The sequence below is a fragment of the Rhipicephalus microplus genome, unplaced genomic scaffold (genome assembly GCF_043290135.1).
Source record: "Rhipicephalus microplus isolate Deutch F79 unplaced genomic scaffold, USDA_Rmic scaffold_65, whole genome shotgun sequence".
Lineage (NCBI taxonomy): Eukaryota > Metazoa > Arthropoda > Arachnida > Ixodida > Ixodidae > Rhipicephalus > Rhipicephalus microplus.
In genome coordinates this window covers 1,015,595-1,035,954 of record NW_027464638.1, presented here as the reverse complement: position 1 = coordinate 1,035,954, position 20,360 = coordinate 1,015,595, and the positions used below count along the sequence as shown (strand labels likewise).

At 42.6% G+C, this 20,360-nt stretch overlaps 1 protein-coding gene across 4 annotated transcripts in view; it reads right to left on the bottom strand.

Annotated features, from left to right (window-relative positions):
* Positions 1–20,360, bottom strand: part of LOC119161370 (uncharacterized) — a 199,479-nt gene that overhangs the window by 5,322 nt on the left and 173,797 nt on the right. For 2 of the 4 annotated variants that reach the window (XR_012889357.1, XM_075885056.1), the window contains one exon: positions 664–723. The exons of the other annotated variants lie outside the window; for them this stretch is intronic. Coding sequence is in view for 1 of the 2 variants with exons in the window: in XM_075885056.1 (XP_075741171.1) it covers positions 689–723 (35 nt within the window). In the remaining variant the exon portion in view is untranslated. The remainder of the gene's footprint in view (positions 1–663; positions 724–20,360) is intronic. 4 annotated transcript variants of the gene reach the window in all.

Genomic DNA, 20,360 nt, shown 5'->3' with positions numbered 1-20,360 from the left:
AGTACAAAGGAAGTTCACTGTACTCTGATAGCGACGTTAAGTGTTGTAGGCCTTCGGTAATCTGAATATCGGCAGAACGCATCTCGTATTTATACAGCAGTGATGGCACCTTCCAGTGTCATCGCTGTTGCACGCGTAAGCTCAGAATTAGTAAGAGAACGCGTAGTGCGCGTAATCTGAAAACTAATAGTTCAGCTTTTATGTCCAAAAACTGAGATATGATTGGGAGGACCGCAGAAGTGAGGGATCCGGAAAATTTGACCATGTGGTATTCTTCAACGTGCAAATCGAAGTGCATGCGGCTCTAGCATTTCACCTCTATGGACATGCGGCTGTCACAGCAGGTTTCTGCGTAATCTTAGCAGCACAATCTGCGACAATCTCAAAGTTTACGAAACATTGCAGGCGGCTTGCGCCAAGCAGTCATAAGGTTTTGTGTCTTAGACCCAATAACAACCAAACAAACAACAAAAAATAGTGCATGGCAGCATAGTTACGCACCTTGTCACGGGACAGTACCGCTTACAGCCAACCTTAGCTACGATTACCTGGCAGTTAGTAATAACAAGAATAAAAAAGGGTAGACTGAGAAAGGAAAACAATTACAACCAAAATAAAAAAGCCGTTCCGTTTCAAGCACTCATGGTGAATAAATCGACATACCCGATACAGGTGGCGCTCTTCATAGCTATGGCAATAATTCATGAAGTATCGTCAACGTACCTGTTAAAGTACGACAATAAAGAAATCAGTGCCTACGGAATTACTTGTTGGGATGTTCATAGAAAACAGACAACTTGACCTAACAATGTTTCTCGAATACCTCTTCTATGGTTTTTCCGGTAGCTCCTAACTATTGCCAATGATATTATTACCTTAATTTGGTCATTTTATGAAGCATTAAGCAGAATGTTTGATGATGTATAACGCCTGCCCAAGTAAAGACGTATTGGTTTCCCAAATCGCCTTGCCAGAAAAGCAAACTTGAGGGAATATAAATGTATAACTAGTAGAAAAAATAAAGCAGACCAATAAATTTAAGGATAAAACATAGATAATATTTTGACTTTACATTATAAAAGGCATATTGCATTCACGAGACTGAAAAAAAGAACTGTTCAGAACACTAGGTGAATATGAGATGCAAGCGATGCAAAAAAAAAGAGAGAAGTATCTGAAAAATGGGGGTGCAGCGTGTGTCTTTATGACACATGCTGCATCCCCAGGCACAAAAGTAAAACAACCAAGCTCCGTGTTTACAGTTGATTAATCAAGCTCACCTTCTCTCTCCTTACATGACAAGACATACGACTTGGACAGATTGTGGCGTAATTTGTGACATGATATGCCTCCAAAATTTCTTGCGTTGTTAAAATCACAGTGACAAAAACACTGTGTCCCGAAGATAGGATTACATTTGCATTATTGACTTAGAGAGGCAAGATCAGAGGCTCCATTCATTAGACTTAGATGCTCGCTGAAAAGCGTGCTAATACATCGACCTGGTCGATGTGCATGTGGGCAAAAGAAGGATATTTGCACTTAACTTGTGCACAAATATTGACGAAACAAGTGACATGCCTTTGACCACATTTCTCTTTGCACACTGCAGACCTTTGCGATCTTGTTTGCACTACAGAACAAATGAGGCTGAACTTATTTGGGCAAACAAACGCTTTCGTATGGATTTCCAAGTCGCTTCGGTATACATTCTTCACTTTGTGCCACTTTTATTCATACATAGAATAACTGCGATATTTCTAGTTGCTTCATTTTTTACTGGTAGCAGCAGACACAGTGCTTATCTTTATTTTCCATGTGAACAAATTTCACCAAACTGATGCAATGATATGCAGGATACCCTGCCTCTTTGCGGCGATCAATTCACAGCTGAAAACTACAGCTTATCTTATGTGCGCAAGTTTTTTTCCCCGATGCCATGCATAAACATGACGCCACAGTTTTTCGTTTAACAACATTATGATATGCCGGTGTTAAATTAAACACCGTGGTTTTGCTGTATTCGGACTATAGGCGCGCAAACATGCTCACAGTGAAGCCAAGAGATAATAAAGAGCAAAACGATTTTCCACGCATTAGTAAAGTGCAGTTTCACAGTGCTGAAAACACCGCTCCTACCACAACAGGAGGCTTGGTGAGCTAGAAAACGCATGAAAAGAAAATACAGGTGGAAACACCACCTTAAAATTCCCACACCAAGCCATCGTGACGTCATACATTTTGAAGGCAACTAATGAATCCTATGTGCCTTCTAATCAATAAAAATGAACTACATTGACATCTGTGGGTGCCATAGACCTAGAATATGAAGTTTCAGGATATTTCATTGAGCCAATGTAGTGAAAATACGAAAATACATTTGGATATTTTCAATGTAACACACAGAGATTTCAGTGCGAAATTGAAAAATGAAACTTCAACGTTGATTTTCTTTTCAAAAAATGAACTAATGATAGTGAAATTTATAGCATTGGAGTTCTCAGAGTTCAGTTCGTCAGCATCAACCAAGTGATTGTTCCTCTTAAGTGTCCCTTTAAGAACATGCACCAAGAAACTGCAAATCACCAAAGCAGGGCACCTCGCAAGAAAATTCTAGTCCCATCCCTTTTTTCCTAAACATGTTTAGAATGAGCTAACTAGTTTGCACAGAGCACAACTTGTCAATTAAATCAAGCAATAGTCTCTATAAATGAACACTAACACCTCTCTGCAGTTGGGTTAAATCTTATCACAGATTATTAATTGTTGAGTTCGTGAATAAGTAATTATTGAATACTCATGAATTCGATGCTACAGCTGACATTACTCCCGACAGCTCGTTTTGACTGCATGTATCGGCATGCGACAACTCGCATCCGTATCAAGCCGTATACCTACGCTCGGTTATACCTACACTCACTGCATGATTCTTTTCGAGTTTCATGCGTTGAGATACATGCGAGTGCCTTCAGACATGTGTAGTACTTATGATTGAATAATAGTCAACAAGCGGTGATGCATTTTTCGTTTGGTGCTCTCAGCACTAACAAGCAGAGGGTGACAAAACAGCCGGCGCACTCAACGTAGAGACTATTCCCATCCTGCTTTGTGCGCCCACTGGGGTTTCTGGGATTGCTTGAAAGTGGTCAATTGGCTCGCCTCTGACCCCATTTTTTTGCCCTATGCAGACCCTTGAGTCCTTTTGCGCACTATGGAACAAATGTGACTAAGATTATTTGGGGCAGCAAACACAACCCTCACCCCACATCGCTTCCTTCTATTTCTCAGTCCTCATGCAACTTCTTATACATAGAATGCATAACTGCAATATTTCCAGTTTCTTCATTTATCATGGGTGGAGAACATCTGTATTTACCTTTTTTTGCCATGCAAACAAGTTTTCACAAACCGATGCAACGACACGTATGAATCACCTTGCCATTTTGTGATGATCAATTTGTAGCTGGAAACAATGCTCATCTTATGCACACAAGTTTTTTTCCCTCGTTTCACATTATTCGAATGCCCCAACACGAAATAGAACTATTTTTGCAGAACCCGAAGAATACTGCCCACAAACATGCTCGCAGTGAAACTTTAAAAGGATGTGCCAAGAAACTGCAAATTATCAAAGCAAAATACCTTGCAATTGAATTCTAGTCCCATCCCTTTTGCTTTAGACACATTTAGAATGCGCTCACTTATTTGCACAGCACATGACTTGTCAATACAAATAGGATTATAATCTGTATAGCTGAGCACTATGACACCTCTTTGCAGTTTCGTTCAAACCAATCTTGGACAAATAATTGTTTAGCTTGTGAACAAGTAATAAATGAATAAATAGAAAGTCAGTGTGCCATCCCACATTGCTCACGATAGCATGTTTTGACTGCACGTATCAACATGTGACAAGTCTTATGCTGTTTAATGGCTACATCCTGTACAGTGTAATACATACGCTGACTGCACCACTGCTTTTGTGCACCATCTGTAGAGATACATGCAGGCGCGTTCACATATGTGTAGTATTTAGACTTTATTAACAGCCAACAAGCCACGGCATTTTTTTTTCGTTAGGTGCTCCGACCGTGCCAACGAGCAGCAGGTGACAGAACAGCCAGCACGCTTGATGTACAGTACTCATGGATTCAAACCAGACATTGGTATCATGACTGGCATGTGCTATTGCTCGTGATAACCGTCGCGACCAATCTGCTATCTAAGCATAAGTTTGGCTCTGATCTACTCGTTCGAGTTGAAAAGATGTCTATATGACCCGAACTGAAGACGGTGGAAAGGAAATGATGTGGGTTACTTAGCCGTAAATTGTCCCGTTTCAATCTGTGAGTACTGTACACACTTTTCTCATAGGGCTCCATGTGCCCTGTATGACAAGGCATGCAAACAATGAAGTGGAGCATAAATGAAATGGTTCCGTGCATTCGAAAAGGAGCCTAAGGCTGAATACTAAACACTAACTCACTTGACAGCTATAATAGACACAGACTATTGTCACACACTGAAACAGATATACATGGACATATTAAGACAGACTACTAATATTTTCCCTAGTATGTACTGAGGTGAATATCTGGGCACGTTCCTATTCCATCATTAAAAACGGTAAAGGCAAACTTAAAACGAGGTCATCATGCACACGGGTACTACTCGTGATCCACCTGCTTTATGTGTCTGTCGTCAACCTCCTGGTACTGTGAGTGACGTCCGACGAACAATTATTTTGGGATGCACCGATTGTCGCGCTTGTGTGACCAAGGAACATAGGGTTAGAACTTTCGTGATATTTGTAGTGTTTGGCCAATCAGAGTGTTTGTGATTGTATCCAGTCGATAAATGTTTCGTGCCCGTGTCTCAGGGCCTCGAACCACCACACATATATTTTAGTTTTTGTTCATATTTTATATTTTGGCTTAGCTGGGAAGGTCATCTGTATTTGTACAAATATGGCATTAAAGTGAAAACACTTTTGTTTGAGTATATTTCTCATTACTTCATTTTCATGTTTATTAAAATGTCAAGATCTATTGTTCATACTAGTAATTTTAAGACCTGACTAATGCTATTTTCGGGAGATTTGAAAAGATTTGTAGAAACCTTTTGCAAATACTAGTAGAATAAAAGCTACATTACAACCCATAGTGTTTTTAAAGGATAGTCCCCGTAATGCTTACTTTTTTGTAAGTACTTTACCAAACTAACGCTGTATTGTAGACATATCGTGTAGTTCTCAATTACGTCAATTGTTGTAGTTGAGAACCATGGAGAATGTATGCATTCTGCAGGGCTACATTTATTTTTCTATTATAAGGAGAAAGGATAATTGTGGAGTTAGCATAGTGCCATTCTAGCAGAAAGGCCATGTCTGCATGCTGTACACAGTGATACGAAGAGCACACAACTATTTGTGTCAATCCTGAAGGTAGCTTTCTGGGTGCATAAGCAGCTATTGCTCTCTAAAAAGAAAAAAAAATTAATATGATACTGCAGCATTGAAAACTGTGCCAAACTGAGTGTGTGTTTTGTGCGTGGTATTCAGTTGTTTTTTCTATCATTTGTATTCAAAACTAACGCCATCTAGTTGCAGGAGACTTGCAAGTAGCACAAGTGCTAAAAACCAGAGAAATCTTGCCAAAGGGTTTGTGCGACTTGTCCTGTCTGTCTTGATTTTCTTTCTCTTTATTCTCTTGCATGCATATTCTGGGGAGGTCACTGTGCTGTGGAAATTTTTTCTTGTAACTTTACTATGAAAGTACTGGACACAGTAAAAAAGAAAAAAAAAACCTGATATAGACATATACAAAAAATGCCTTTATATTTTCTCATTGTGGGTTCTTGCATCTTAAGGCAACTGTAAAACTGCTGTTAGTATCAAGAAAACTATTGGTGTACCGAAGTGGGTAGTTTTTAAACTTATTTTTTCTTAACACTCTGTCAGAGAGCTCCACTTTTTAAGCTTAAGATAACGAATCTACATGTAGCAGTTACACAAATGAGAATAAAACTTCAAAATATTCTATTTAAATTGATGAGTGTAAAACAAGTTTGTTGCAAAATCTTATCTTAACATAGGAAAAACTAATGTGTGCTGCTGCTATCTACACTACATGTTCTCTACGAGGTCGTCCTGGTGTGGCACCCACTTCTTCTCTTTTTTGTGGTCATAGAACACTTTAGAACCTTGTATGGGCTCATAGTTGCATGAAAGAAACAGCAGATAATAATTGAGGTGTATGGCATATAGCAAAATTGTGTGCAAAAAAATTTATGGAGCTTTTTTAACGTTACTGAGTAAATTAATTCATTTAGATCAAATGGCAGTGATGCCAAAGAAAAAAAACAGTGCAAAAATATTATATAAACTGAAACTAAAAAAAATTTATTGTGGCGAAAAAAGTAAGAAGTGTTCTATCTGATATTGAACATTTATCAGTTATGAAAGCGCAGTTTCTTGTATTCCGAGTCATCAAATATATCATTGTTCACCAACTACCCAGTCAGTACAAATCAAGAAAGGTAAAAGCACACTGAAAACGAGGGTACAAAGAAGGCACAGTCACACATAGCACAACCTGTGTGTGTATGTCCTCATTTTAAGTGTGCTTTTAATGTTTTTAATCATGGAATAGCAGCGTGCGCAGATGTCCACCTCAGTACATACTAAGGAAAATATTAGTAGTCTGTCTTAACATGTCCATGCGTATCTGTTTCAGTGTGTGACAGTAGTCTGTGTCTATTATAACTGTCATGTGAGTTAGTGTTTAGTATTCAGCCTTAGGCTTCTTTTGCAATGCATGAAACCATTTCATTTATGCTCCACTTCGTTGTTTGCATGCCTTGTTACACAGGGCACATGGAGCCCTTTGAGAAAAGTTTGTACAGCAGTCACGGATTGAAACGGGGCAATTTACTGCTAAGTAACCCACATCATTTCCTTTCCACCGTCTTCAGTTCGGGTCGAATTGCCATCTTTTCAACTCGAACGAGTAGATCAGAGCCAAACTTATGCTTAGATAGCAGATTGGTCGCGACGGTTATCACGAGCAATAGCGCATGCCAGTCATGATACCAATGTCTGGTTTGAATCCATGAGTACTGTACATAAGCGTGCTGGCTGTTCCGTCACCTGCTGCTCGTTGGCACGGTCGGAGCACCTAACGAAAAAAAATGCCGTGGCTTGTTGGCTGTTAATAAAGTCTAAATACTACACATATGTGAACGCGCCTGCATGTATCTCTACAGATGGTGCGCAAAAGCAGTGGTGCAGTCAGCGTATGTATTACACTGTACAGGATGTAGCCATTAAACAGCATAAGACTTGTCACATGTTGATACGTGCAGTCAAAACATGCTATCGTGAGCAATGTGGGATGGCACACTGACTTCCTAATTATACATTGGTTACTTGTTCACAAGCTAAACAATTATTTGTCCAAGATTGGTTTGAACGAAACTGTAAAGAGCTGTCATAGTGTTCAGCTATAGAGATGATAATCTTATTTGTATTGACAAGTCATGTGCTGTGCAAATAAGTGAGCACATTATAAATGTGTCTAAAGCAAAAGGGATGGGACTAGAATTCAATTCCAAGGTATTTTGCTTTGATAATTTGCAGTTTCTTGACACATCCTTTTTAAGTTTCACTGCGAGCATGTTTGTGGGCAGTATTCTTCGGGTTCTGCAAAACTATTTCTATTTCATGTTGGGGCATTCGAATAATGTGAAACATAGAAAAAAACTTGTGTGCATAAGATGAGCATTGTTTCCAGCTACAAATTTATCATCTCAAAATGGCAAGGTGATTCATACATGTCGTCTCATCGGTTTGTGAAAATCTGTTTGCATGTCAAAAAAAGATAAATACATATGTTCTCCACCCATGATAAATGAAGAAACTGGAAATATTGCAGTTATACCTTGTATGTATAAGAGGTAGCATAAGGACTGAGGAATGGAGGGAAGCGATGTGGGGTGAGGGTTATGTTTGCCGCCCCAAATAATATTAGTCGCATTTGTTCCATAGTGCACAAAAGGACTCAAGGGTCTTCATAGGGCAAAAAAAAAAAATGGGGTTAGAGGTATACCAATTGACCACTTTCAAGCAATCCCAGAAATCCCCGTGGGCGCGCAAAGCACGATGGGAATAGTCTCTACGTTGAGTGCGCCGGCTGTTTCGTCACCCTCTGCTTGTTAGTGCTGGGAGTACCAAACGAAAAATGCATCAGCGCTTGTTGACTATTATTCAATCATAAGTACTACACATGTCTGAAGGCACTTGCATGTATCTCAAGGCATGAAACTTGAAAGGAATCATGCAGTGAGTGTAGGTATAACCGAGCGTATGTATACGGCTTGATATGCATGCGAGTGGTCGCATACATGCAGTCAAAATGAGCTGTTGTGAGTAATGTCAGCTGTAGCATCGAATTCATAATTATACAATAATTACTTATTCACAAACTGAACAATTAATTATCTGTGATAAGGTTTAACCCAACCGCAGAGAGGTGTTAGTGTTCATTTATAGAGACTATTGCTCGATTTAATTGAGAAGTTGTGCTCTGTGCAAATAAGTTAGCTCCTTTTAAACGTGTTTAAGAAAAAAAGGGATACCACGGTGTTTATTTTTACACCGGCATATCCGAATGTTGTTAAACGAGAAACTGTGGCGTCATGCTTACTAATGGCATCGGGGGAAAAAAAAGACTTGCGCACATAAGATACGCAGTAGTTTCCAGCTGTGAATTGATCGCCGCAAAGAGGCAGGGTATTTTGCGTATCGTTGCATCGGTTTGCTGAAATTTATTCGCATGGCAAATAAACATAAGCTCTGTGTTTGCTGCTACGAGGAAAAAATGAAGCAACTAGAAATATGGCAGTTATTCTATGTATGAATAGGAAGTGGCACAAAGCGAAGAATGTATATTGAAGCGACTTGCAATTCTATACGGAAGTGTTTGCCCTAATAAGTTTACTCTCATTTGTTCCGTAGTGCACACAAGAGCTTAGAAATTTGATTAATAAGTGTAAGGTATCCGATGTAAGAACGTATAACATGAAGAAAACTGAAAACGCTTTGAAGAACGGAGGAAGCATCAAAGCAGTGAAGAGTAAACTTGGGATAGTCAAAAACCAGATGTATGCACTAAATGAGAGACAAGGATTTGGCAAAGTAACTACCAATATGGATAGGATAGTTAAAATAGTGGAGGAGTTTTACAGAAATATGTACAGTAGTCAGCACAAGCACGACCTTAATATAAGAACTAGCAATATCCCAGGTGGCATCCCACCTGTAATGATAGAAGAAGTCAGAAAAGCCTTGGGGGAAATGCAAAGAGGCAAAGCTGCTGGTGTGGGCAAGGCAACATCAGATCTGCTGAAAGACAGAGGACAGATTGTGCTAGAAAAACTATAGCCACGCTGTTTTTAAAGTGTCTCCTGACGGGAAGAGTACCAGAATCTTGGAAGAATGATAACATCATCTTAATACATAAGAAAGGAGATGACAAGGACTTGAAGAATTACAGGCCGATCAGCTTGCTCTTCATCGTGTACAAGCTATTTACAAAGGTAATCGCTAACAGAATTAGGACAAAATTAGAATTCAATCAACCGAAGGAACAAGTAGGATTTCGAACAAGCTACTCAACAATCGACCAAATTCATACTATCAATCAGGTAATAGAAAAATGCGCAGAATACAACCAGCCACTAACATAGCCTTCGTAGGTTATGAGAAGGCGTTTAATTCAGTAGAAATATCAGCAGTCATGTAGACACTGCTGAATCAGGGCGTCGATGAAGTATATATAAACATCCTGGAAGAAATCTACAGGGGATCAACTGCTTTCCTATTGCTTCATAAAGAAAGCTACAAAATACCAATCAAAAAGTGTGTTAGGCAGGGGGATACGATCTCGCCAATGTTATTTACCGCGTGCTTACAGAAGGTTTTCAGGGGCCTAGAGTGAGAAGAGTTAAGGATAAGAGTTAATGGAGAGTAACTAGTAACCTGCGCTTAGCCGATGACATTGCGTTGAGGAGTAACTCAGGGGACGAATTGCAACTAATGATTATGGAATTAGACAAGCAGAGCAAGAAAGTAGGCCTTAAATTTTGTCTGCCAAAAGCCAAAGTAATGTACAGCAACGTCGGAAAAGAACAGCGCTTTGAGATGGGTAATAGTGCACTTGAAGTTGTAAAAGACTACGTCTACCTAGGACACGTAATAACCACGGAGATGAACCATGAGATTGAGTTAACTAGAAGAATAAGAATGGGGTGGAGCACATTTGGCAAGCACTCTCAAATCATTACTGGTAGATTGCCACTATCCCTCAAAAGGAAGGTATATAACAGCTGCATCTTGCTGGTACTTAGCTATAGAGCAGAAACATGGAGACTTACAAAGAAGGTTCAGCTTAAATTGAGGACGACACAGCGAGCAATGGAAATGAAAATGATAGGTGTAACCTTAAGAGACAAAAAGAGAGCAGAGGAGATTAGGGAACAAATGGGGGTTAGGGATATCATAGCTGAAATCAAGAAGAAGAAATGGACATGGGCCAGGCATGTAGCGCGTAGACAAGATAACCGCTGGTCGTTAAGGGTAACTAACTAGATTCCCAGAGAAGGCAAGCGGGTTAGGGGGAGACAGAAAGTTAGGTGGACAGATAAAATTATAAAGTTTGCGTGCGTAAAGTGGCAGCAGCAAGCACAGGACTGAGTTGACTAGCAGAACATGGGAAAGGCCTCTGTTCTGCACTGGATGAAGTCAGGCTGATGATGATGATAATAAAATGGCATCCCATGCATACAGCGCTGCTGTAGCGGATTCGAGTTTTGTGTTTCACACGTTCATCTGGCCCGTAGTGAGGCGTGAAACTCGGGCGGCGTTTGACGTAAGTTCCCTTCCACCGTCACGGTGCCAATGCACCTCGGCCAAAGATGCTGTTAGAGTTACTGTATAGATAACTTGCACCTACGTCACACTGCAGAACTTTTCATGGGATACGATCTTGGCATGCGCCACCATGGCCAAGCACATATATCAGCAGACGACACCAAGTCAAGCTGTGCTGCACTCGCATCCCATAAACGCGGTACGTCGCAATGGCGATTTGTGGGGTATTTGGCTGCTGCGCGCGAAGCAAGGGTAAATCGCATCGGGATGGACCTGACGTGGGAATGTTTTGCTTGCCCAAGATAGTCAAACACCATTGCAACCGCAGCTGTCGGAGAGGCAAAGGGCTTGCGCGCATCCATCAGAAGGACATCAAGACACTGAACACCGGTCGTGTGTGCGGGCGTCACTTCTTAACAGGCAATCGCTCTTTCGGATCTCTTCATGTTTTCGCTCAGTGAATCGCCATGGATCGGTTCTTCAAGCGCAAAGTAAATTTTTGTCGAAGGGTGCTGCATATCCCATTAAACAGGGGAAACGTGCAGTGCTTTTCAGGAAGGCCCACTAATCTCTTCGATGACATGAACCCTGACTGGGTGTCGAACTCGTTGTAGGGCTGCGGTTGTCCGGAACAGCTGGCATTGAAATCTGCACGGTTTGAGCGCCATAAAATGCGGGCGGCGACAAGCGCGGTAGGCGACTCATGCGAAGCTGCTTCAGCCAGTGCTCGCGACCCCATGAACGCAGCTGACACGGAAGATCCGTGTGCCTCGGCGAGCACTGCTACCCCAGACTGCAGTTTTACTGTGTGAAATGCGGGGCGCACTAAATCTCACCTGACTAAGTACGACGACACGCTGCAGAGGCAACTTCTTGGCTGTGATATACCGAACCCATCCGCTAGTGAAATAATTGTGAGTCTAGCGACTTGTACGCTTTCAGCTGGTCAAGCAATACATGATTCGTCGACAGTACTAAGTAATTTATTATGTCGACTCGGGCAACCGTCGGAACCAGGCTTGAATCAAGGGTGGCTTGAGCACCAACCCGCTGCTTGTACAGATCCACGCTGTCGCACAGGGCTATTTTTTCCCTGTATCTGGCCCGCGTTGGCCCGACAAGTTCGTCAAAGTAAGCAAGACAATGTCCTTCAAGATTCTCCATAGCTAGATGGGCCATGGGCTACAGGAACTCTAACGGCGCGGCGACAGAGACGTATATTCCTTCGTGGGCGTATACGTGCTCGGCCATGGCGAACGCAAAACCTTAAGACAGGAACTAATGTCACATGCAAGTTATGTGTATACAGTAACTCTACAAAGAATGACTCCATCCTGCAAGGGCAGCACGCATCGAGGAACCGTTAAAGTCCTTAAAAAAACTAAGGCAGAGACTGCTGCTACAGCCGCGCGGCGCAGCAGCTAGCTCCCACAGAGAAATGACTCCTGCGTTGCACGGAAAGGACGTCACAAAATACGTAGTTTTTTTATTTGGTGCGTTGTTTGAATTCACTGAACCGGCACGTGACTCAGCTGCTCAGAAGACGCTCACTTGCTGCTGCTGGAGTACAGCTGGTCACTGCTCCTGTGACCTGTCTACATGCCTTGTTCTGCTACAAAATCGCAAGCCTCGAACATCATCTTCCTCTAAGCTCAACCGTTCATTTGCAGTGCTATATTTTATATTTACTAACATTATTTATATTCATCTCACAATGTATTTTTTGTGAGTTTTACGTATAGGCTGATTTAGCAGTATTTGTAAGTGGTCCTTTCTTTGGTCATCCGTAATAACGTGCTTAGTATCTGTGGCATAGTGCCTTTGCGTAATTAACAGCAGTGCTTTAGATTAATTATTCAGTTGCATGTTTCTTTTTTTTTCATAATGTAATTCTAAATTGAAAGTCTGTGCAACATGACGCGTGTTTTGGTCGCTGGCGATTCGATGGTGAAATACATGGACCAGTATTTCTCATCGCGCCGTGGCTTGTCTTTTAGCGTTGCCGCACACAGGGGAATAAGGATTGATCACTTGCTCTCAATGATTGCTGACAAGCTGGCTAGTTTTGATGTCGTTGTATATGTTGGCATGAACAACACTGCTGACAGTGTCATGTGCATGGACAAATATCGTCAGCTCACCCAGAGAATCATTGAAAGCAATCCCATGTTGCATGTAGCTCTTTCTGCCATTCTTCCTCCGGGGCAGATTCAGTACCGCCCAGGGGAAGAACAGCTATTTGATGTTTGCCACTTGAATAGCCACTACAGGAATGTGAAGGCCGCACTGACACAGCTTTGCCTGGAGAGGGGCTTCACTTTTCTGGATAGTCTTGTGGACAGCTGACCTGGATTCCTGAGCAGGGATAATGTCCACCCCAGCCGGCTTGTCAACAAGGTGCTGGCAGACTTCCTGCACCAGGAGGCGTATGCCTTGTCTACGCATCTAGAGACGAGACACATCCAGCAATCCTACAAAGAGTCCAAGGCATCTGCATGGAGTGGGTGGGCTCGGCAGGAGAGCTTTGCCGTCAACTTGGAAGCCGATTTTGTTGCACTTGGTATGCATGCAGTTCAATATTCTCCAGCAGTAGGTGGACCTTCCACTGCACCAGCTCTTGTCTGGAAAATCAGTAGTGCTCTCATGCAGAGACACGACACTGACCAACTGGCCAGTACCTTTCATAGTATTGGCTTTACGTTTGTTAGCGATGTCCGCGTCCGCTGCAAGAGTAGCAAGGCTTGGTGGACCTGTGACAGCTTGCCTTCACCCTTTTTCCATGGCACAATTTTACCATGCAGAGGAAACACTGAGGAGAGGCCTGTTCAGCCAACGATCCCTAGTCGAGTTGCAAGCACCAATTGACAGGAAAATAAGGAGAGCCTCACAGGAGCACGAGAGTGCTCTTGTGGTGCATTCTTCTGTGGGGGAAGAGGAGGCCAGTGCTGAAGAAGCAGCTGTGCTACAGGCTGTCAGCCAGTGCGGCGGCAGTAAGTGGAAACTGGTGCAGTCAAAGAAGAGCTGGCGGAAGGCTGCGGCACTGCACAAGCAAGAACAGAGCTCAACTGTGTGCAGACAGTGAAGGCAAAGTTCTTGCTGTGATAGCTGCCAAGTCCATCAGGTCCACTTCACCTATGACAGCAGTTGTAAGCCAGAAACATATTCAGTCTGCTTCTTCCACTGTCTGCGGTAGAAAGCCAGCAGGATGAGCCAGTGCCTCGCACAGCGTCATTTGTGATAGTTTTAAAAAGGTGCAGCGTGTTCCTAGCAAGCATTCGCAAGACTGCTCAGTTAGTTCTACGACTCACTGTGAATCTGTCACGAATGACGCCGTGAACGAGGTTTCTGTCTGTAAAGTCATCCACCAGCAATGACTCGGGATTAGATGCGAAATGAGCGCGATGCTGGCACAGAGGCTGGTGACCCTATGGAAGTTGGGTGCACTGCAGCTGTGCAGTACAAGTATTGTGAGAGTGCTTTGACATCCAGAAGCAGGCTTGCCAGCCCTGGTGCCCAGGCTATTTGTGTAGACACTGGTGCCAACTCAACTGTCCTCAAGGACCCAGTATATATATACATGATGGAGGTAGCAAAGTTTATTTAAATGCAGCATTTGATAACTTTCCTTCTTTTAAGCAAAGCTTTGATGAGTGGTGCAGGGAGGGCCGGCATGTAGTCATAATAAATAAGAGTAATAGAAGTCCGTTCACATTAGAAGATAGACTTGCGAGTATATTAGGATTAATTATAGCTGCATTCATGGTCGCACAGTAAAGTACAGGGGGATCGGAGAGCCACCAAAGCAAGCTTACAATGGTACTGACTGTGAAATGACAGTATCGGTAAGCCTGTGTAAATCCCCTACTCTGCACTACAGATAACTAAACTACAAGCTAAGCAAAACCATCCCACAGATTATTATGATTTGCATCCTCAGAAGAGGCTCCTGAATGATGGGGAAAAAGAAGCATTCTTCGACTTGGCTAAATGTAATATTGGCGCAAAGGATTTTAAAAAAGCGCAAAGGACTTTAATCGGCTAGTGTAGAGCACGAGAAGTGCGAGGAACAATTGAGTGTAGTGCAGTTTACAGCTATAGAGAAGGCTAGCACGTGCGAATAGTGCAGCAGCTTCGAAGACTAACCGAATGTGAGTGCTGCGAAAGATGCTGCTCTAATGAGAGAGGCCAGTGAAGGTCAGAGCAAATGCGACGAGGCGCTGTGCAAGTTAAATGCTAGCAAACCAGCTAGGATAGCTGTAGAAAAGCTGGTACAGACTTCACTTGTGGTTGTTGCGACGGTGGATCTTGCAAATGAGGTTGAAGTGATCAAGAACACCGGAGAAAGCTCAGAAGAAGCAGCGAATGCAGAAAGTAAGGAAAACAGTGTGGTTGTAGTCAGCTCTCAGCAATGCGAGCTAGATCATTACAAGGAAAACAGCGGCACTGTCTCTAAGAGCGTCAAGCTGTCTGCCAGTCTAGAGTGTGAAATAGGTGATTTTTTCGAAAATAATTTAGACGGCGCGGCGTCGATAGCTTTGCATGCGCGCGAGCAGCCAGACCAAAAGCAGAAACAACGCCGGTTTGCAAATCGAATTACCTGGAAAGTGCCAGTCTTCCCATTTTATTAATAGCAAGTTTCATGGTGTGTCCTTGAGCTGTAATACTGCCAACGACTCAACCTTGGAACGATTTCAAAGCAATGAGGGAAAGGTCGGTCGCAAACGTAGCGGTAAAAGGAAGAAGCTTAAGCAAGTGACAAAGCGAAGGGATGAAAGAGGTAGCAATCAGCCGGGCGAACGACGGAAGAGTGGGTTATCGGCCAGTTCAAAGAAGAGGCCTTTGTGTTGTGCAGTAAGGCACAAGTGGCGAAATGGTAGGTAGGTCGCAGCGCGCATCCTTGCGACAGAATTTGCAGCAGAGGTTTAGGGCTTTACACGGACAAGAGTGTCGAAGGGGTCCTAGAAAAAATGCCACACTAATGAAGCATTGCGCGGGTGGAAGCCCAAAGAGGGCATCGCCACTCTTTTCTTCGGATCGCTTGTGTCCCTTCCGCGAACCTGACAACGGCAGGCTGAAATCGCGAATGATGCGTGACTGCGCCGTTCAGCTTGTAGCACATACGTGACGTTGTCTCGGGCGCTCGCGAAATCCGCCAAGACCGCGACCGCCGCGTGTACGATTGAGGAGTGAAGGACAGCTCTAGGCTGGAGAATGCGGGACACAGAAATTTTTGTGAAGCATGTTTGTTTCATTTCACTTTTAAAGTAGTGTGCCTGTGTCATCTCCCCGGTTAGTTTGTTTAGCTACAGTTTTCACTTCTCATATTTGTAAGCATTGTAAGTGTTTTTAGTTCAATTGTTAGGCATTATGCGGAAGCAGCGACCCGCACCGGTCAATTGACTGCGTAAACTTAAGTTTTTTTTTCTTTGAGATAAAAGCACGTAAGTCATAATTAACAATTTGTACGCCCCGCTAGTTTTGAAAGCGTGGTAGCGTTGTCGAGCGGAGCCGAAGTTTGTATGCTTGGTGCCCTTTAGTGTAGCACAAGGTTTTCTACCGTCTTTAAAAAGTAAATGAGCATTTTAGAATAAAACCAAAAGCGATTTTCGAAATGCTCATGTTTGAGAATCATTTAATGAAAGGTTTTAGCACAACACTTACACAAGTTTTGTTAGGTACTCCTGAAGTGTATGGCATCTAGCGTTTTTCTATTGCGTGTTGTTTTTTGTGAACATTAAAGTTCAGACACATGTTTAGTAGTGCCTAGGTTATAGAGATATGACCCTTGGTTATGTGTGTGTTAGTATGCTAGCGCTCTTTGGATGAGAGTATGATGTCATCCTAGGGTGCACAGCAAAGTCCTGTGTGTTCTTTAAAAACATGGGCTGACATGAGGCTACATTCAGCAAATTAGCGTGTTCGTATTTCGGTTTATTCTCTTTTGTTGTTTTAGTGAGTGCTTAGGGATGATGTGATCTCTTGAGCTTAGCGTTGCGCTTTACCGAACAATAACGTTAGAGATACGTTTCAGGTAGTTATAAGACGCAGTTTGATTTGTTGTGAGAGATTTTTCACTGGCGTTGGGGTGTCCTACAAGTAGGCACTCACAACTACGTCTTGAAAGTATGTATTGAGAGAATGAAGAGTGCACACAGTTACCTTGTGTATAGGGTCTGGTAGCATTCGTGTGAAACCTTTGGAGTTGGTTGTGTTTCCTGAAGTTGGGCATGAAGTTAGATGTAAGTTACAAATTAGTACTGTGGATGGTAGGAGGTTAGCTTTCAAAAAGTGTGTTTATGGTTATCTGGGACCAAATTGTATTTGCCTTTGTGTGTTTTTCTCGCACGGCAAATTGTTCCATCTTTGGTAAGCATCTCTACATCCATGATTGTTGTAACTTTGGCGGCACAAAATTCTGTCAAAACATCAGAGTAGAATTGGTTTGCATTTCTTGAGAAGCCTGGAGGGTCCCAAGCAAGTCCAATGTGCTTGACTGCGACATGGTGTGGTGTAATGTTGTGGGGTTTGCCTTGCTGTTGTTGATCATTGTGAGCTGGTTTGGGAGTTGGTTACGAGTTCGCAGCTGGAGTGTCCAAACCAGGCCATCGTCCTCGTCATCAGCCATTCTCTTCATGCCCAGCGGTTGGGAGCGCTGGCCAGCCGAAATTTTCCGGGCGGCGGAGAAGCTGTTACGTATGGCCCGGCAATTCATCTGGGCAGACGCCATTGTGCATAAGCTGGTCTATCAGGGAGGATTTCAACCCCATAAGCACCCAGTCTGCAAGACGCTGTCGTGTAGATGTTCCAAGAAGCAGTCGGGTCTCAACGAAAGCTTCGCGAGACAAGCCTTTTGTTGAACGGGCTTGAACAGCAGGGAATGGCGCCACTGTGGCGGGTCTCATTAAGTCAACCTCTGGACTCGGCTTTTGTCATTTCCGCGAAGCCATCTCAACGCACCGACAGTAGGGAAGCGTGGGAACACGTCGAAGAAGCCGTTCACCGAGATCGAGCGTTTGAACTGCCTGAAGCTGAAAGCAGCATGGACCGCTGCTGACGTTCGGGTTAGCGGCCATCTCTCGGAGGAGCTCAACTTTCCCTTTCCGAACTTTACCTCCTCGCCCTGCGGTGCCTTCAAGGCGTGGGCCGGGTGCATCTTTGTGTGGTGTGTTCCTGTTACCATTGGACCGTTTCGCCCAGCCGAGTGGTGCAATATCTGCACCCTTTCTGGTGGGTGGACCACAAAGACTTCGTCCCCTGCTTTGTGGCAAGAGCGATCACCGCCTCCTTTGGACGGCAGTGACGGTGGGCTATAAAAGCCGAAGCATTTTTGTAAATAGTGCTGAATCTTGTAAGGAATCATGACCTGAACCTCTGTTGTACATAATGCGGGATCTTCTCGATCCCTGTACAGTTTCTTTCTTCTATAATGTAAATAAACCTTCGTTCAGTCTCTTTTAGCGCGTCCCCTCACTGGCGAGCATTGGCTGTACGGACGATGGCGGGGATCCAGCTACCCTAAAGAAATACCCGCCATACCTACCGTCGACCTTCGAGTCCTTAACAACTGGTGGCAGCGGTGGTATGCTATCACCAACTTCCTTACCCTTAACAGTGTACAGAACAAACATGTGCGAAAATTCAGGTACGCAACCATACTTTGTGCAATGGGCGAACAAAGGTAAACCTGGTTAAGCTCTTGGTGCATTGTAGTGCTCTCACAGGTGCACATTCAGGCAGCGCCCAGTCTGCCCAATATATACCCTGTTACAAATCAATGGAATGCCAAAAACCGTGTTCTATTGGCAGTTAGTAAAACAATTGAAATGTTTATTAACACCACAACAATTTTTCATGGTGTTTAATAACACCACAACCATTTTTCATGGAGTCTGCCTTTAATTTACTTTTCATGCCGATTTTGGACACATCTGCTGCAAAATGATGTGAAAATTTATGCACTTTTTTACCCTATCGTCTGTGAATACATTAAAGTGTCACTCTGCTCTTGTTTATATCCTGCTTCTTTAGTGCAACGAATCACCAATGAATATGTCACAATTAATCACTTGTCTGTACATTTTTTTTGTATTTGCATTTCAATGTATAACATATCAGTAAATTACTTTTACCAAAATATCACCAACTCAAATACTCGTTGCTTGATCAAAGTGTTAGTGAGTACATAATGGTCTATAGGCAAGTTGCATTAGTGCCTCCGAATTGTGATGATGCTTGCCGATAGTAGATATATACAAGTATGTTTTATACTTGCTCTCAAGTAAAACTGTTATGCAAAAAGCTTTATGGCCAATGGCTTTTGACAAAAGCTTCACAGACATTTCTGTTGACCCAAAGGTCTGAAGCTGAAGTTACCGGTTGAGGGAAATTCCTGTGAAACTGCTAAGTAGCAGCTTCATAATTATAACAATCGTATTGTTTGCTGCAGGAAATTCGTGGTCTCATTTTAGAGACGGTATACTGCTTGATCTCTCTCATAATGACATCAACTATGCAGTGGGCAGGCCCAACATGTGTTTATTGATAACAAAAACATTCTCAGCAATAAATATTGATTATTTTGAGTCAAACAAATTAGGTGTACATTTGTAATCTTAATAAAAGCAAATATTTCACATTTGCTTTTCCATCTCAATCAACAATCATACGAAACAGTTTTGTTTTCTCCTACAATTACACAAGGTAGCACCTAGCATGCTATATAACAAGCATCTTCATATGCTATGTGCTTGAATTAGGCAGTGCTCATTGATGCACACCACCATTTCCAAGCCCACACATATCGGAGCTAGCGGTTCCGCTTATTATAGGTAGATTTCTTTCTTTCTCTCTCTTTCTCACTAAGACGCTTGGATAACTTTTCAGTTACTTATGTTCTTTTACCATATTCGTGCTTTCACTACAAATATAGTTATTTTGATTGTTGTTTTGTTCACAAATATCTTTGTTGAGGGTGCCTGAGAAAATGGCAATTGCGGGATCCATTTGTGAGGCTAATCGATTTGTGAGCAATCAATTTGTGAGGCTAAAACTTTGACACAGATCATTCAGTGATTACTCAGAAATGTAGGTGAAGACTTCTTTATTTATAGCAAAGCTGGTTTTTGAGAATGTTTCTGTCAAACCTGCATCTCTCATGAGCTTGTAGTTATCCACCATAAATGGTCCACTCTCACTACGAGGGTTAGGCCAAAGATTGAGCGAGTTAGAATGATAGTCAAATGTGGAATGTACTGTTCATAAGAAATTTCAGATTTATCAAAAGAAAGAGGTTTAAGATTATGGCATTTCACCTTGTATTTCTCTATGCTTCTCTCCTCTTGGGCACTGTATAATTTTGTAGGTGGCACAATTACCTTTGCTCAAAAAGCGCTCTGCCTCGATGTTCAAGAAGCAGTGCAAGAAAAAACATATA